This window comes from Periophthalmus magnuspinnatus, chromosome 2 (assembly GCF_009829125.3).
Source record: "Periophthalmus magnuspinnatus isolate fPerMag1 chromosome 2, fPerMag1.2.pri, whole genome shotgun sequence".
Classification (NCBI taxonomy): Eukaryota; Metazoa; Chordata; class Actinopteri; order Gobiiformes; family Gobiidae; genus Periophthalmus; species Periophthalmus magnuspinnatus.
Window position 1 is genome coordinate 1,964,306 of NC_047127.1, and position 16,431 is coordinate 1,980,736.

Below are 16,431 nucleotides of genomic sequence, written 5' to 3' on the forward strand. Positions count from 1 at the left end.
GAGGAGAGCGTGTTGCGTGAGGAGGAGGACACACAGAATGTCTCCCCTGCAGGTATCAAACCAGTGTTTTTACAAGCTAATGCTAATGCTAATGCTAATGTAGCTTAAACACACTCTTCTTCTCTCGCTCCAGGAGACGAGGGCAAACGCCGGGGCTGTTGACGCTTTTGTCAGACGAGTAAAATGATCCAAGATACACATTTCTCTGCCTCAACACGTTTTCGACTCGTCTGAACGGCCAGATGTAGAATAAATGTACAACACAACAGAAAGGACAGGCCCGAATCTGTGGCTTAACTCAAAGGTCACGGAGGTGTAAGGTCACAGGGGTCAAAGGTCAATGAGGTCTAAATAAATAAGTCAGGAGATAATCATCCTCCAGTGAAGTACGACTTTACTTCTGTCGGACCGTCAGGCGACGCTGGAGATACACAACACAAACACACAACACAAACACACAACACAAACACACAACCTCAACACAAAACACACAACACAAAACACACAACACAAACACACAACCTCAACACAAACACACAACCTCGACACAAAACACACAACACAAAACACACAACCTCAACACAAACACACAACCTCAACACAAACACACAACCTCAACACAAAACACTCAACCTCAGCACACAACACAAACACAAAACACACAACCGCAACACAAACACACAACACAAAACACACAACACAAAACACACAACACAAAACACACAACCTCAACACAAACACACAACCTCAACACAAACACACAACCTCAACACAAACACTCAACCTCAACACAAAACACAAAACCTCAACACAAAACACACAACCTCAACACAAAACACACAACCTCAACACAAAACACACAACCTCAACACAAACACACAACCTCAACACAAACACTCAACCTCAACACAAACACTCAACCTCAACACAAACACACAACACAAATACACAACCTCAACACAAACACATAACCTCGACACAAACACACAACCCCAACACAAACACACAACACAAATACACAACCTCAACACAAATACACAACCTCAACACAAACACACAACCTCGACACAAACACACAACCTCGACACAAACACACAACCTCAACACAAACACACAACCTCGACACAAACACACAACCTCGACACAAAACAGCTTGGACAGAGCAGAGGAATCACCAGATAAACATAGAAGAAGAAACAGTGTTAAGATCATCACTCAGATTTGGCAGCAGAGTACTACAGTGTCAGTACTGCAGTATTACAGCACTACAGTATCAGTACTGCAGTATTACAGTACTACAGTGTCAGTACTGCAGTACTACAGTGTCAGTACTACAGTATTACAGTACTACAGTGTCAGTACTGCAGTATTACAGTACTACAGTGTCAGTACTGCAGTATTACAGTACTACAGTATCAGTACTACAGTATTACAGCACTACAGTATCAGTACTGCAGTATTACAGTACTACAGTGTCAGTACTGCAGTACTACAGTGTCAGTACTACAGTATTACAGTACTACAGTGTCAGTACTGCAGTATTACAGTACTACAGTGTCAGTACTGCAGTATTACAGTACTACAGTATCAGTACTACAGTATTACAGCACTACAGTATCAGTACTGCAGTATTACAGTACTACAGTGTCAGTACTGCAGTACTACAGTGTCAGTACTACAGTATTACAGTACTACAGTGTCAGTACTGCAGTATTACAGTACTACAGTGTCAGTACTGCAGTATTACAGTACTACAGTATCAGTACTACAGTATTACAGCACTACAGTATCAGTACTGCAGTATTACAGTACTACAGTGTCAGTACTGCAGTACTACAGTGTCAGTACTACAGTATTACAGTACTACAGTGTCAGTACTGCAGTATTACAGTACTACAGTGTCAGTACTGCAGTATTACAGTACTACAATATCAGTACTACAGTATTACAGCACTACAGTATCAGTACTGCAGTATTACAGTACTACAGTGTCAGTACTGCAGTACTACAGTGTCAGTACTACAGTATTACAGTACTACAGTGTCAGTACTGCAGTATTACAGTACTACAGTGTCAGTACTGCAGTATTACAGTACTGCAGTGTCAGTACTGCAGTATTACAGTACTACAGTGTCAGTACTGCAGTATTACAGTACTACAGTGTCAGTACTGCAGTATTACAGTACTGCAGTGTCAGTACTGCAGTATTACAGTACTACAGTGTCAGTACTGCAGTATTACAGTACTACAGTGTCAGTACTGCAGTACTACAGTGTCAGTACTGCAGTATTACAGTACTACAGTGTCAGTACTGCAGTATTACAGTACTACAGTGTCAGTACTGCAGTATTACAGTACTGCAGTGTCAGTACTGCAGTATTACAGTACTACGGTGTCAGTACTGCAGTATTACAGTACTACAGTGTCAGTACTGCAGTATTACAGTACTACAGTGTCAGTACTGCAGTACTACAGTGTCAGTACTGCAGTATTACAGTACTACAGTGTGCAGCTTGTGTAGATGGACGAGCTTTAATCACAGGCTGATTCTTTAGAGTCGATGTCACTGGTTTGTGTAAAATGATGTTTTTTGTTGATACAAACTGAACATCACATGGTCCAAACACAGAGGCTCATCTCTGCAGAACGTCCACCTCCAAGGACCAGGAGCGTCAAACACTCTGACCCCTGAAGACCAAGAGCACAGACACTTGGACGATTTAAATCAGTGCAAACACAAACCTAACCCTTATCTCTGAACATGATCCTGGAGATGATGCTGTGGATGAGGTTTTAGGAGCTCGTCCTCTTAAAATAGATACTGCAGTTTTAAAGTATTATTCAGATGTATTTGTAGAACATACAGATCCTCAGTAACTCACTTCACTCATCTGTACTTTTACCAGGTCTGAACAAAGTGACCTCATGGTCTTTTTCCTCCTGTGGTTCAACAGCGCCCCCTGTTGACAAAAACACTTTATTACACACAGTTGTTCAAATTTAGATTGCAATTGCACTTTTTATTCGTTTATCAATTTACAATTTTACAGTTGAAGCCACAAATATGTCCTTAAATGTGTGATTGTTTTACTGATTTGTAACAGGCAGCAGCGCATCAGAGCACATCATTTTAACCTTTATATTTCTGTAATAGTGACCGCGTTTAAGAGTCACACTCATGTAGGACAGAGGTGCAGGTCCGTCCTCAGTCTGTCCCCTGTCCTCTGTCCCTCTGTCCCTCTGTCTGTGCCCTGTCCTCAGTGTGTCCTGTGCCCTGTCCCCTGTCCTCGGTGTGTCCTGTCCCTTGTCCCTTGTCCACTCTTTGCAGCTGTTTTGACTTCAGAGCGCGCTCCTGGTGCGGGGCTCGTGCCCGTCATGGAGGGCAGAATGTCACTGAGGTTCTGCGCATGCGCCCTGTGCGGTGCAGTGTGGCGCATGCGCAGTTGGGGTGGGTAGTGTGTCATTATAAAGCTCGCAGTTCCGCTGTCTCTTTCCACCTTCAGCCATTTTAACCATGCTAGGAGCTCTGGGACGCTGCTGCACCGGGGCTCTGCAGGCTCTGAAGCCCGGGGCCCAGCCCCTCAAAGCCCTGGTCGGATCCCCGGCTGTTCTCTCACGTATGTTATGCATGTTTATTATTTAGGAGAAAATAATGTCCTTAAAGCGGCGCGAGAGCACAATGTCGAGGCTAAGCTAACACAGGCTAACGGGCTGGTGCTAGCTGTTAGCATGTCACCTCCACGAGTGCACCGGCGGACCTTAGGCCTCAGAGATCATTATGTCCTATTCAATAGTTTTTAGAGCTGTGAATAGGATTTACATCTGTGCAGGACAGTGTCCACACTGAGTCTGTCTGTGGGAGGACAGAGACACGGAGCTGTGCGCGGTGTGTGTCCGTCCGCAGAAATGACCTTTGTAAATGACGTGAGGCCCTGATGGAGTCAGAGCAGAGAACAAACTCACTTTAATAAGAATCTGTTAGATTGAGATGAAGCCCCTTTAAACCTGCTGCTCTCATTGTTGTGCATGAAGGACACGTCCTCCTGATTAAAGTCTGAGGTTGTTGTTGCACAAACCTGCAGCAGCTTTAGCTCAGTCAGGACAGAGTCAAATGAATGAGCCGCGGAGCTAACTGTGCTAACTGTCCCTGCAGAGACATGTGGACATTGTGTACGCTTTACTTGGTTGATGTGAAAAGTGTTTGTTGATCAGATTTTTCATTCAGTTGACTGATCTGGAGTCAGTTTGACATTTTAATATTTGTTAGGCCGAAACTATGTGGCTCCTGCCGCCGCCGCAGCCACCGCCAGCGGGAAGATCGTGGCTGTCATTGGGGCTGTGGTCGATGTCCAGTTCGATGAGGATCTTCCTCCCATCCTGAACGCTCTGGAGGTCACAGGCCGTGACTCCAGGCTGGTCCTAGAGGTGGCACAGCATCTCGGTGAGTTAAACTCTGATATAAAAGTGAAAATGCAGAAACTGCAGTCCTAATTGTTTTCTGTTGTGTCCAGGGGAGAACACTGTGCGAACCATCGCCATGGATGGTACTGAGGGTTTGGTCCGTGGGCAGCAAGTCCTGGACACTGGGGCTCCCATTAGAATCCCCGTCGGCCCCGAGACCTTGGGTAGGATTATGAATGTAATCGGTGAACCAATTGATGAGAGAGGACCCATCTCCACAAAGCAGTGAGTTAATATTAGAATTTAATGCATACAACCAGACAGCATAAATGTTCACATTTCATTCTGTTTTTTTCAGGACGGCCCCAATTCACGCAGAGGCCCCTGAGTTCACAGACATGAGTGTGGAGCAGGAAATTTTGGTCACTGGCATTAAGGTTGTGGACCTGTTGGCTCCTTATGCCAAGGGAGGAAAGATTGGTATGTTGACCCAATTACTACTGTAAATTATGAATGAACTTGACCTCAAATTGCTATAATTATATATTCTGGTTCAGGTCTGTTCGGTGGCGCTGGTGTCGGCAAAACTGTATTGATCATGGAGCTCATCAACAACGTGGCCAAGGCCCATGGTGGTTACTCTGTGTTTGCTGGTGTGGGAGAGCGCACTCGTGAGGGAAACGACTTGTACCATGAAATGATTGAGTCTGGTGTCATTAACCTGAAAGACACTACCTCCAAGGTTAGTGAGGTTTTAATGTTTATGGTAATGAAGAGATGACTGGACCTTTCACTCACTGCATTTGTTTCACCAGGTGGCGCTGGTGTATGGACAGATGAACGAGCCCCCAGGTGCCCGCGCTAGAGTGGCTCTGACTGGTCTCACTGTGGCTGAATATTTCCGTGACCAAGAAGGTCAAGATGTGCTGCTGTTTATTGACAACATCTTCCGCTTCACACAGGCTGGCTCTGAGGTCTGTAGTCCTAAGTACAAGGTCAAAGGACAGATTTGTTTTGGGCTTTTTAACCATTCTGTGACTCTTCTTCAGGTGTCTGCCCTCTTGGGTCGTATCCCATCTGCTGTGGGTTATCAGCCCACTCTGGCCACTGACATGGGCACCATGCAGGAGAGGATCACCACCACCAAGAAGGGTTCAATTACGTCTGTGCAGGTAAACCAGGTCCAGATAAAATGCAGGGAGTTGGAAGTCGCAGCTTAAACTGAGTGCTCCTTTTGTCCCAAGGCTATTTACGTGCCCGCTGATGACTTGACTGACCCTGCCCCGGCCACAACCTTCGCTCACTTGGATGCCACCACTGTGTTGTCTCGAGCCATCGCTGAGCTGGGTATCTATCCCGCTGTGGATCCTTTGGACTCCACCTCCCGTATCATGGACCCCAATATTGTGGGTGCTGAGCATTACGATGTCGCTCGTGGTGTGCAGAAGATCCTTCAGGTCAGTGATTGAAATGGAGACCACAAACCGTCACCTGCACAGATGTTGTGCTCATTAGTCCATGTGCTCCTTTCCTCTTGTAGGATTACAAATCCCTGCAGGACATCATCGCTATTCTGGGTATGGATGAGTTGTCTGAGGAGGACAAACTGACTGTGGCTCGCGCCCGTAAGATCCAGAGGTTCTTGTCACAGCCCTTCCAGGTGGCTGAAGTTTTCACCGGACACATGGGCAAGCTGGTGCCACTGAAGGAGACCATCAAGGGCTTCAAGGCCATCCTTGGGGGTAAGGAACATTTTAAATGTGCACTGCTATGAATTTGTTCATATTTCATTCTAAAATACTGTTTTCTTAGGCGAGTACGACGCTCTGCCTGAGCAGGCCTTTTACATGGTGGGTCCAATTGAAGAAGTTGTCCAGAAGGCTGAGAAACTTGCAGAGGAGCACTCTTAAAGATCAAAATTATAAACTGTCCTGGAAAGGGGGTTAGGAGCACTTGGTTTGTAAAACATGTCAAAATCGATCGTACCTGTCTTGTTCATAGAAAGTTCTATTTAATGTTTCCTAAGAAAGGATGGAATAAAAGCATCTGTCCACAACATCTGTCAGCTTCATACTTGTTTTAACTGTGAGGTAAAAGACACTGAGCTCTGATGCCTCAATGAAATAAATGGCTGAAAATAACTTTATGAATTGTCTTTTACTCAGCAAAACCAGCAGCACTTGACCCAGCTCAGGTTTGAAAGATTGTTTCAATGGCTTGTGTTATTCCACTGAGGCCTAAGTAGGTTTAGTAGAGGTAAAGGGAACCTAAAGCCAAGTCTTAAACTTCTTAAGATTTTTATTGCAGCAGCAACAGACATGAAATGGCAGAGAATTGTTTTGTGATGTAATTATAACCGGTTACACTACAGCCTGAAAAGAACCAGAAAGTCAGTTTGAGCTTTACAACCTTGGCTTCATAATATAATCAAAGAGCCACGTTGGCATGTAGGACAGCGGCAGCCAGAAAAACTTTGCATCCCAACCAGCAGAATATCGTGTCCTGGGCCGGACCGCGGACACGGCGTGCTCCATACAGCTGACCACCTTCATCAGATCCCCATCGCTCATTTTTTCCACCTCATTTTTGAGTAGTTTCAGAGCTGTTAAAGCAAAAAACAAGTCAGGACATCTGCAGAATGACTAAAACACCATAAAAAACACCATATAAAACGTACAATTGTTCAAATAATCTGGTCCATAGTCGTCTTTGACCTCTTGGGGCAGCCTTTCCCACAGCGCGATCACGGTCTTTGAATGGAGATCCGAGTTGGTCACGTTTGTTTTGAAGAAGCCCGGCTCAATGCAGAGGACTTTGACACCAAACATCTGCATATTGATTCTGAGGAGAAGATATTTAAATATTAACTCGAGCGATACTGACTTTATTATTAACTTTATTATTTAAGATCATCGTTTAACCTGAGACTGTCGTTAAACGCTTCCACTCCATATTTGGACACGGTGTAAGGGCCCCCCGTCGGACTGACCCTCCCAAACACGCTGGCGACGTTCACCACTCTCCCTTTGGCCTTCTTTATCAGCGGTAAGACGCTCAAGGTCACGGCGATGACCCCGTTCAGGTTCACGTTGAGCATGGAGGTGTAGTCGTCTATGGTGAGCCAATCACAGGGGGCGGAGGGGACGGCCACACCCGCGTTGTTCACCACGGCCCACAAACCTAAAAAAAAAACACATTTAGACACATGTTAGTTCAGTAATAGTTTAATAATCTACATCCTTATGGCACAGTACGATTGTTTTAAAGGGAAATATGGAGCTTTACCGGTGAAAATGTGTATTAAAGCGACTGTAATGAGACCGTTTGACCCAGTTCTGTTGTATTTTCACATAAAACCACCAGTAAAAGATAAAGTTATGGATCAGACTTGGACGACTGGGGGATTACACAAATATATAACACAACTAGATGCATTTACATTACTCTTGTGTGTTACTGGGCCAGATTTAGCCCGATAAACCGAGAAAAACAGAGCACAGTCTCACTTTATATAGTAAATTGTTTTAATATATCAATTAAAATGGCAGTTACACCTGAAAAAAAGAGTGAGTTGGGCTCATATTGGGCTTTTCCTGTGTAAATAAACACAGGAAATGGTTGAGGAAGTCCCAGGACAGAGGAAGAAGAAGAGGAAGCCCAGTGAGAGACAGGAGCCGGGGGTCAATGGGACACTTCCCCCGTAGTGAGGACTGAATTTCGTCTTATTATTATAACGCCATCCAACCACAGACTGTGTAAAGAAGTGGACTGAGCGAGTGTGACGTCTCCCGCAGCGTTCGGCTCCAGTCAAAGCTTATTAAAGTTCCATATTTGGACCGTGAGTATCATAGCAACCAAAGAGCCAATCCAGAGCGAGGCTGCTGAAGGTAACGCCGCTGGTTTAGCAGAGTTTAGCAACGCTCTCGATCAAACTGTGACAAACTGAGCCTTTTGTCCCTTTAAAAAAAATCACCAGAGTTTTGTTTATTCACAGATTTGCTCATTTTCAATAATTTTTCAATATCCAACTAATCACAACTATCCCGGGTTTGTTTTGTTTAGTCTTTCAGTTAATCGACCTTTAATTTAAACACCACACACACCGGATACTTTAAAGATATTCAGTTATCTTCAGTTACAACACATCCATCTACTATTCATTTATTCATTTATTCATTTATTCATTTATTCATTTATTTATTCATTTATTCATTTATTAATTCATTTTTTTATTTATTCATTTTTTTATTTATTCATTTATTTATTTATTTATTTATTCATTCATTCATTTATTTCAAGCACATGTATCTCACATTTCACAAATTAATCCTTATATGAGCTCGAAAAGGAGTGGAAAGAAGAAAACTTATTAAATCCCACCCATCTCTTACCTGAGTCTCCACATGGTCCAGACACAGAGGGGGCGTGGCCTATGTCAGCCATTTTTAAAGCCTTGGGTGTGGTCGTGGGCCGGACCATGTGGAGGGAGAACTGGGTTAAGTTATTTTTGTTTTAGTGTTTGTGTTTGTGTCCATCTGTCCATTTTCTTCCTCTTATCCAGGGGCCGGGTCGCGGGGGCATCAGTCTAAGCAGGGGCTCCTAGACTTCCCTCACCCCAGACACGTCCTCCAGCTCCTCCGGTGGGACCCCAAGGCGTTCCCAGGTCAGAGAGACACACAGTCACATGTCCTCGGTCTTTGTGTTTGCAGATTTAACTCCAAAAGTGTTTAAAATAAAACTATAGTGTTTGATGAGATCTTGCTAAAGTTGAACCTGCTGCACTTTGTGAAGTAAATGGCGTTTACCTGAGGGGGCGGAGCTTCTGGATTAAGACTTATTATTTATAAGCAGGACAAGTCAGTCTTTCAGGAGAACATCAGAGTAGCCGGTTGCACATGGGGTGTTTCCTCAGTTTCTTTATTCTGTTGCTTTTTGCTTAAGTTGAGCAGTTAATTTTTGGTATATATGTATTATTTTTTCTTTTTATAATATTTTCTTGTAAATATGTATTATTTATTTATTTAGTGTTGCATTTATTTATTTATATATTTTTCTTTTTATTATTTTCTTTTTTCTTTTCATTATTTTACAATTTATTATTTTTTTGTAAATATGTATTATTTATTTAATATTTTATTTATTTATATATTTTTCTTTTTATATTTTTCTTTTTTCTTTTCATTATTTTATTATTTTATTATTTTTTTGTAAATATTTATAATTTTTTCTTTTTATTATTTTTTCTTGTAAATATGTATTATTTATTTTGTGTTACATTTATTTATTTTTCTTTTTATTATTTTCTTTTTTCTTTTCATTATTTTACAATTTATTATTATTTTTTCTTGTAAATATGTATTATTTTTTCTTTTTATTATTTTTTTCTTGTAAATATGTATTATTTATTTATTTAATATTATATATATTCATTTATTTATATATTTTTCTTTTTATTATTTTCTTTTTTCTTTTCATTATTTTATTTTTTGATTATTTTTTCTCGTAAATATGTATAATTTTTTCTTTTTATTATTTTATTTTTATTTTTTGTAAATATTATAATTGTGGATTTTTTTTTGAGTGCCTCCTATTTCGACCACATTGGGCCAGCTTTTCTCACAGAAAGCGCCTGATTTGTTATTAATGTTCATATGTTGATTTACAGACACAACAGTGAAATAAAACACCAGGATCATGTAGAGCGGGTTAAAACTGAAAGTTAATTGGAGCTCGCAGGTTCGCTATGTCCATTTATATAAACAGTCTGCGGTTTGAACATTTGCTTTTGTTAGTTTTGCTCAGAATTGTGTCAAACGTCACTCGTCCTCGCTGCGGTACAGGGAGTACTTCTGTTGCAACAATACAAACCGCTCAACGTGACACAAACTGATTATTTCTGATCCGTTTCCTCCGTGGTTTCCTTTCCTCGCTTCCTTCCCTCGTCTCCTCTGAGTCGTGGGACACTACTTAAACTGGTGCGTGTGATTGACAGCTGAAAAATGGTTACCCGTCCCGTCAGAAGCGCACGCCGTGACAAGACTTTACACGGACGAGTGGTTCTGCGGCGGAAAATGGAACAGATCCAATCCAGGAGTGAGACTCAGAGGATCCCAGAGTCTGCGCAGCAAGTATGGTCAAGGTTGTCTTGATTATTTACATATTTGGTCAAAGGAGCGTGGGAGTGGGTCTTTTAGCTTAAATCAACTCAACAAACTTAAAACAAGTCTTGAAAAGGAAAGAGAAACTAATGCAGACTAAGAGAGCTCCTACTGCAAAACTACGAATGAAAAATGCTCAGGAGAAATGTCTGAGTGTGTGGATGAATGAAGCAGAAACGCACGATGAATGGATGTGAGAAAGGGAGTAAACGGGAAGGTCCAAAGTGGGAGAACAAGAAAGTGTGTGAGAGGAAGACGGGGCCGGATGTTCCATCAGTTTATTCACCCAGAAATCCTTTTACTCAGACATGTTCACCTGCAAACAGCACTGGGTCAGCACACGCACACAAGTACACGATGTTAAAGTACGAGTTACTGCTGTTGGTTCTCGTCTCTATCCAGATCTGAGCGCCGTTTCTGCTGTGCACATCGACCCTGACCTCGACCTTTGCCCGCCGAGCCCAGCAGCCTTTTACAGATTAATAAAATAACGCAAAAATAAACAAAACACAGCCCTGGTGACCCTGAAAAAAGCCCAGGTGAGAGTGAACAGGGCTCACATCTGCCCCCTACTGGTAAAACAAATCAAATAAACTTAGATTAACACATCACTCACCACGCGCTCCCACGATGTCCTTGATAAACGCCGCCACTTTGGCCACACTGTCCTTGGACGCCACATCCAGGTGAGTCGCGGTCAGCCGTTCAGAGCACGACTTCTTCAGATCCTCCTCTCCTTTCTCAGAGTAACATCCCGCGATCACCCTGAAGCCCAGCTGGTCCAGGTGACGCGCCAGGAGGTTCCCGAAGCCGGTGTCGCAGCCGGTGATGTACACGTACTTGTTGCCCTTGTCCGGGACCCGGGGCATCTCTGAGATCCAGCGGTAAACATAATAAAGAACCACGAGAGCCAAGATGTACAGGAACATGTCTGAAAAAGCAAGAACGGGGTCAGTGTGTGGACGCAGAGACTTAAAACTGAAGCTTACAACCACATACCATAAGCCCAGGGCCGGACCAGCGTTTAAGCAAACTGAGCAGCTGCTGAGGGGCCCGAAGCCAGCAGGGGGCCCCCCAAGAGCCCATACATTTATATTGAAAATAATATAATGTGTAAAATTTTACTGGAAGCAGAGCAGCAGCTTAAATATCCCTCTATATCTCTATTTTTTTATTTCTAGTCGGCACAATTCATACACAAAATAATTCAAAGTGATTTACAGAATAAGACGGACATTAAAATCACACAAATCAAAGCAAATAATCACGATAAAATTAACATTATAACTGAAAAGTGCAGAATAAAAACCTTTCAGAATCGTTTTTTGAGCAAAATATCTGCTTTGTTTTGCGGGTTAAATTAAAACATTTCGGTCTTTTGGTGATATAAATAGAAATACAAAAGGACGAGCTGAGTTAAGGTACGTTCGCTGCAGGGGGCCCAGAGACACACTGTGCTTAGGGCCCCCTGAAAGCTGGGACCGGCCCTGCATGAGCCTAAATAGCCCTAATAAACAGCTATGGAACTGAAATAGCATATTTTGGAGCGTGTACTTCATATACTTTTCTTTTCCCGTGTGTTACTAATGCACAAAAACGTAATGGCACAAATATTTTCCAAACCTTAGTCCGGACGTGGAGCCCAGCGTTCGTAGATCCAGATTCCAGCCCTGCCCCGGCGGAGAGTGCGATGGCCTTGTCCCACGATAAAGAGAGTAAGGTCCAAACAAACGCACAAGCCCCGCCCCCTGAGTCACTCCAGCGAATCAGGCCCCACAGATGTGACTTGGAATCTGCTCAGAGTTCACAGTGACTCAGAACAAACTAAAAATATTAAATACACATGTAAAATAAAACTGCAACGACGCATCTGTTATGAAACTCACAAACAACGCAACAGTTTAAGCTCTGAACACAGTGGAGAAACGGAAGTACAAGGAGGAAAGTACTGGCTACTTAAGTACATTTATAGTGGATACTTTTTACTTTACGTCACTGCGTTTGAGAGCAGCACCTGTACTTTCTACTTCACTACATTTTTAGTACTTTTCATGCAATTTGAGGGGTTATTTTTATCGTGTTCGTGGAAACATCCTGACTAAAGTTTCCAAATTCAAGCCTCAGCTAAAATAAATGCACAAAATTCATGAGAAAAAGTAATAAACTGATCCGTATTTTCTACTGTGGACCAAAATTTGTATCATTTTAAATCAATCTCTCTACTTTTAATGCTTTAACAAATGAACAACACTTGTAGATTATATATATAAATGTAATACGTTGCTCACTTTCTTACAAAAAGGTCTCAAATGTTTCCCATCATGCAGCAGTGCTCATTTATCACACTTAGATAACGGCTGTGTTCTGGTCATTCTGGTTAAAGGCACATCTCAGGAATGTGTGACCCTCGCACCGCCCCGCTCTGGGAGGGTGGTGGGGCACGCTCTGTTTGACTTTGCTTTAAATTTCTTCTCTGTGACCTCCGCTCTGTGACCTCTGCTCTGTGACCTCTGCTCTGTGACAGAAAACACTCTGGTCTATAGAAAGTTTAAACTCCGACTCTTCTAGTCGTATAAAACCCCTGGTACAGTCTCACCCTGTCAGAGTCTCTCTTGGACTCCCTCTTGGACTCCCTCTTGGACTCCCTCTTAGACTCCCTCTTAGACTCCCTCTTAGACTCCCTCTTAGACTCTGCACCAGACTCTTTTAGACTATTAGATTCTATTAAACTCTCTATTAAAGACTCTTTGACTCTGCACTAGACTCTGCACTAGACTCTTTTAATAATAATAATAATAATAATGCATTTTATTTATAAGCGCCTTTCAAAACACCCCAGGACACTGAACAAGATAAAAATGAGATAAAAACAAACAAATACAATAAAACATGACAAAAAACTGATTGATAAAATACGTGTGATTGTTACAAGAGACAGGACAGACTGAACAGGCGAGTTTTGAAGGGTGGAGAGAGTCTAAGGTGCAGAGATCAGGAGGGAGAGACTTCTTTTAGACTCTTTTAGACTCTTTTAGACTCTTTTAGACTCTTTTAGACTCTTTTAGACTCTTTTAGACTCTTTTAGACTCTTTTAGACTCTTTTAGACTCTTTTAGACTCTTTTAGACTCTTTTAGACTCTTTTAGACTCTTTTAGACTCTTTTAGACTCTTTTAGACTCTTTTAGACTCTTTTAGACTCTTTTAGACTCTTTTAGACTCTTTTAGACTCTTTTAGACTCTTTTAGACTCTTTTAGACTCTTTTAGACTCTTTTAGACTCTTTTAGACTCTTTTAGACTCTTTTAGACTCTTTTAGACTCTTTTAGACTCTTTTAGACTCTTTTAGACTCTTTTAGACTCTTTTAGACTCTTTTAGACTCTTTTAGACTCTTTTAGACTCTTTTAGACTCTTTTAGACTCTTTTAGACTCTTTTAGACTCTTTTAGACTCTTTTAGACTCTCTTAGACTCTCTTAGACTCTCTTAGACTCTCTTAGACTCTCTTAGACTCTCTTAGACTCTCTTAGACTCTCTTAGACTCTCTTAGACTCTCTTAGACTCTCTTAGACTCTCTTAGACTCTCTTAGACTCTCTTAGACTCTCTTAGACTCTCTTAGACTCTCTTAGACTCTCTTAGACTCTCTTAGACTCTCTTAGACTCTCTTAGACTCTCTTAGACTCTCTTAGACTCTCTTAGACTCTCTTAGACTCTCTTAGACTCTCTTAGACTCTCTTAGACTCTCTTAGACTCTCTTAGACTCTCTTAGACTCTCTTAGACTCTCTTAGACTCTCTTAGACTCTCTTAGACTCTCTTAGACTCTCTTAGACTCTCTTAGACTCTCTTAGACTCTCTTAGACCCTCTTAGACCCTCTTAGACCCTCTTAGACCCTCTTAGACCCTCTTAGACCCTCTTAGACCCTCTTAGACTCCTTTAGACCCCTTTAGACCCCTTTGGACCCCTTTGGACTCCGCACTAGACGTCACGACTCACTTGACTTTAAATCTCACAGGACGTTGCCTTTAACCCGACTGTTTTGCTGTAACCGACAATAAAAATCTACAGAACGATCCCTGAGCCTCTGCATCTGCGTCTGTTCTTCACGCGACAGAACAGAAACACTTTTACTTTTTTACTTTAGTGCTTTCACTTCAGTACAGTTTTGCTTTTACTTGAGTAACTTTTGACCTTTGTACCTGTACTTTTACTTAACAAAACTGAGTACTTCTCCCACCACTGTCTATAACACAGTCCATTTAAATCAGTGTCAGAGCGAAAGAAACATGAACAAGAGGCTGTTGAATGTGACACTCACCACTAGATGGCAGCAGAGCACAGTACTCTCATGTACACAGAGAATAAACTGTACACAGCCTATTTTTATGTATTTTGCGCTTTAATCGCTGTATAAAAACTACATATTTAAGATTATCAAATAAGAACAGGTGAAACAGTAACAATAACTGGTATAAATGATCATAATGTGGCAATAAGGGGTTAAAAAATAAAAAAATAAATAGAAACAACACCCCAAATCTAGTTTTGAGAATAAACCTTAAGTATAAAGTTCAGAGGTCACACAAAGTACACAGTGAACACAAAGTCTGCAAAGTATGTGCCTGGTTTGGTTTAATTTACAACATTTTTATTTTATATTAATGAGAACACTATTTTATTTTATTTTTTTAAATTAACAGTAACTACAGTATATAAAGTCTGGATTCACTCACACACACTCACCTGTCAGACAAGAAACAGGGAAAAATACAACAGGACGCACACACAGGTCTGTCACAATAACACATGTTCAACTAAGATATATCGTTTCAGAGGAATATCACGATAAACGATAATATTAAAACAACTGTATGTCCCTGAAAGAATAATAAAGTGATAATCGTCCATAAAAGTGACATATTCAAACCAACAAAACAACAAAAACACCCCAAATCTCCACCTGCGACAGAGTAAAGACAGAGCGCCCGGACCGAGCGGCGCCCAGAACAGCTCCACCCGAGAAGAGGCGGGGCCAACGTGGAACGAATACAACTGTAAATAAACTGAGAAAAAACAAAATGTGGAGGAAAAAGAAAAGATGAAATGGACCAAAACTGTAGGAAAAACAATAAAACTGCTGTGGACAGTCGAGTCTGTATTTGACCCATTTCTCTGGGTTGTTTGATTTGACCCATTTCACCGAGTTGTGTGCGAGGATTTGACTCATTTTGCTGGGACGTTTGCGAGGATTTGACCCATATCAGGGCGTTGTTTGAGAGGATTTGACCCATTTTGCTTGGGTTGATAGATTTGACCCACTTCTCTGGGTTGTTTTGGGAGAATCTGACACTTTTCTCTGGGTTGTTTGCGAGGATTTCACCATTTCACTGGGTCGCTTGAGAGGATTTGACCCATTTCGTTGGGGTTATTTGCAAAGATTTGACCCATTTTACTCAGTTGTTTGAAAGGATTTAACCATTTCGTTGAGTTGTTTCATAAGATTTGACCCATTTTGCTTTTTTTTTGCAAGGATTTAACCATTTTTCTTTGTCGTTTGTGATAATTTGACCCATTTCGCTGAGTTGTTTCATAAGATTCGACCCATTTCGCTTTTTTTTTGTGCAAGGATTTAACCATTTTTCTTTGTTGTTTGTGATGATTTGACCCATTTCTCTGGGTGGATCAGACGAGAGACGGGAAAATATCTATCATTATGTCCAATTAAATTACCCAGTGAAACTCTGAAAATAACTAAAAAAAAGTGACCAAACTCCACCAACCTGGGCAGAAAACATAACCCAGTATTTTTAGCTCATACGAGGAGTTTAAGTTGTTCTTTTCCAGTCGAGGCTGATTAATCTGCTCAGTACAGGACCA

The 16,431-nt window shown here is 41.7% G+C and overlaps 2 protein-coding genes across 2 annotated transcripts; one reads left to right on the top strand and one right to left on the bottom strand.

Annotated features, from left to right (window-relative positions):
- The first annotated feature begins 3,460 nt into the window (after positions 1-3,460).
- LOC117380423 (ATP synthase subunit beta, mitochondrial) lies at positions 3,461-6,472 on the top strand. Its single transcript, XM_033977233.2, has 10 exons — positions 3,461-3,617; positions 4,268-4,441; positions 4,512-4,686; positions 4,760-4,881; positions 4,959-5,143; positions 5,217-5,375; positions 5,451-5,573; positions 5,646-5,858; positions 5,942-6,143; positions 6,214-6,472. The coding sequence occupies exons 1-10, from the start codon at positions 3,515-3,517 to the stop codon at positions 6,309-6,311; spliced, it is 1,554 nt and encodes a 517-aa protein (XP_033833124.1). The 5' UTR covers positions 3,461-3,514; the 3' UTR covers positions 6,312-6,472.
- Positions 6,473-6,713: 241 nt separating this feature from the next.
- On the bottom strand, positions 6,714-12,255 carry LOC117382126 (retinol dehydrogenase 7-like). Its single transcript, XM_033979177.2, has 5 exons — positions 12,183-12,255; positions 11,176-11,490; positions 7,323-7,581; positions 7,079-7,242; positions 6,714-7,003 (listed from the first exon to the last, which is right to left on the bottom strand). The coding sequence occupies exons 2-5, from the start codon at positions 11,486-11,488 to the stop codon at positions 6,804-6,806; spliced, it is 936 nt and encodes a 311-aa protein (XP_033835068.1). The 5' UTR covers positions 11,489-11,490; positions 12,183-12,255; the 3' UTR covers positions 6,714-6,803.
- Between the last annotated feature and the right edge of the window lie 4,176 nt (positions 12,256-16,431).

What these genes read in the sequence shown, in the direction of transcription:
- LOC117380423 (XM_033977233.2), top strand. Translation starts at nt 3,515, where the DNA reads ATGCTAGGAGCTCTGGGACGCTGCTGCACCGGGGCTCTGCAGGCTCTG. An exon ending in GGACCCATCTCCACAAAGCA is followed by an intron (nt 4,687 to 4,759) that starts GTGAGTTAATAT and finishes TGTTTTTTTCAG; the next exon opens with GACGGCCCCAATTCACGCAG. An exon ending in TGCCAAGGGAGGAAAGATTG is followed by an intron (nt 4,882 to 4,958) that starts GTATGTTGACCC and finishes ATTCTGGTTCAG; the next exon opens with GTCTGTTCGGTGGCGCTGGT.
- LOC117382126 (XM_033979177.2), bottom strand. Translation starts at nt 11,488, where the DNA reads ATGTTCCTGTACATCTTGGCTCTCGTGGTTCTTTATTATGTTTACCGC. An exon ending in GGACATCGTGGGAGCGCGTG is followed by an intron (nt 7,582 to 11,175) that starts GTGAGTGATGTG and finishes TTTTTTTTTTAG; the next exon opens with GTTTGTGGGCCGTGGTGAAC. An exon ending in ACCAGATTATTTGAACAATT is followed by an intron (nt 7,004 to 7,078) that starts GTACGTTTTATA and finishes TTGCTTTAACAG; the next exon opens with CTCTGAAACTACTCAAAAAT.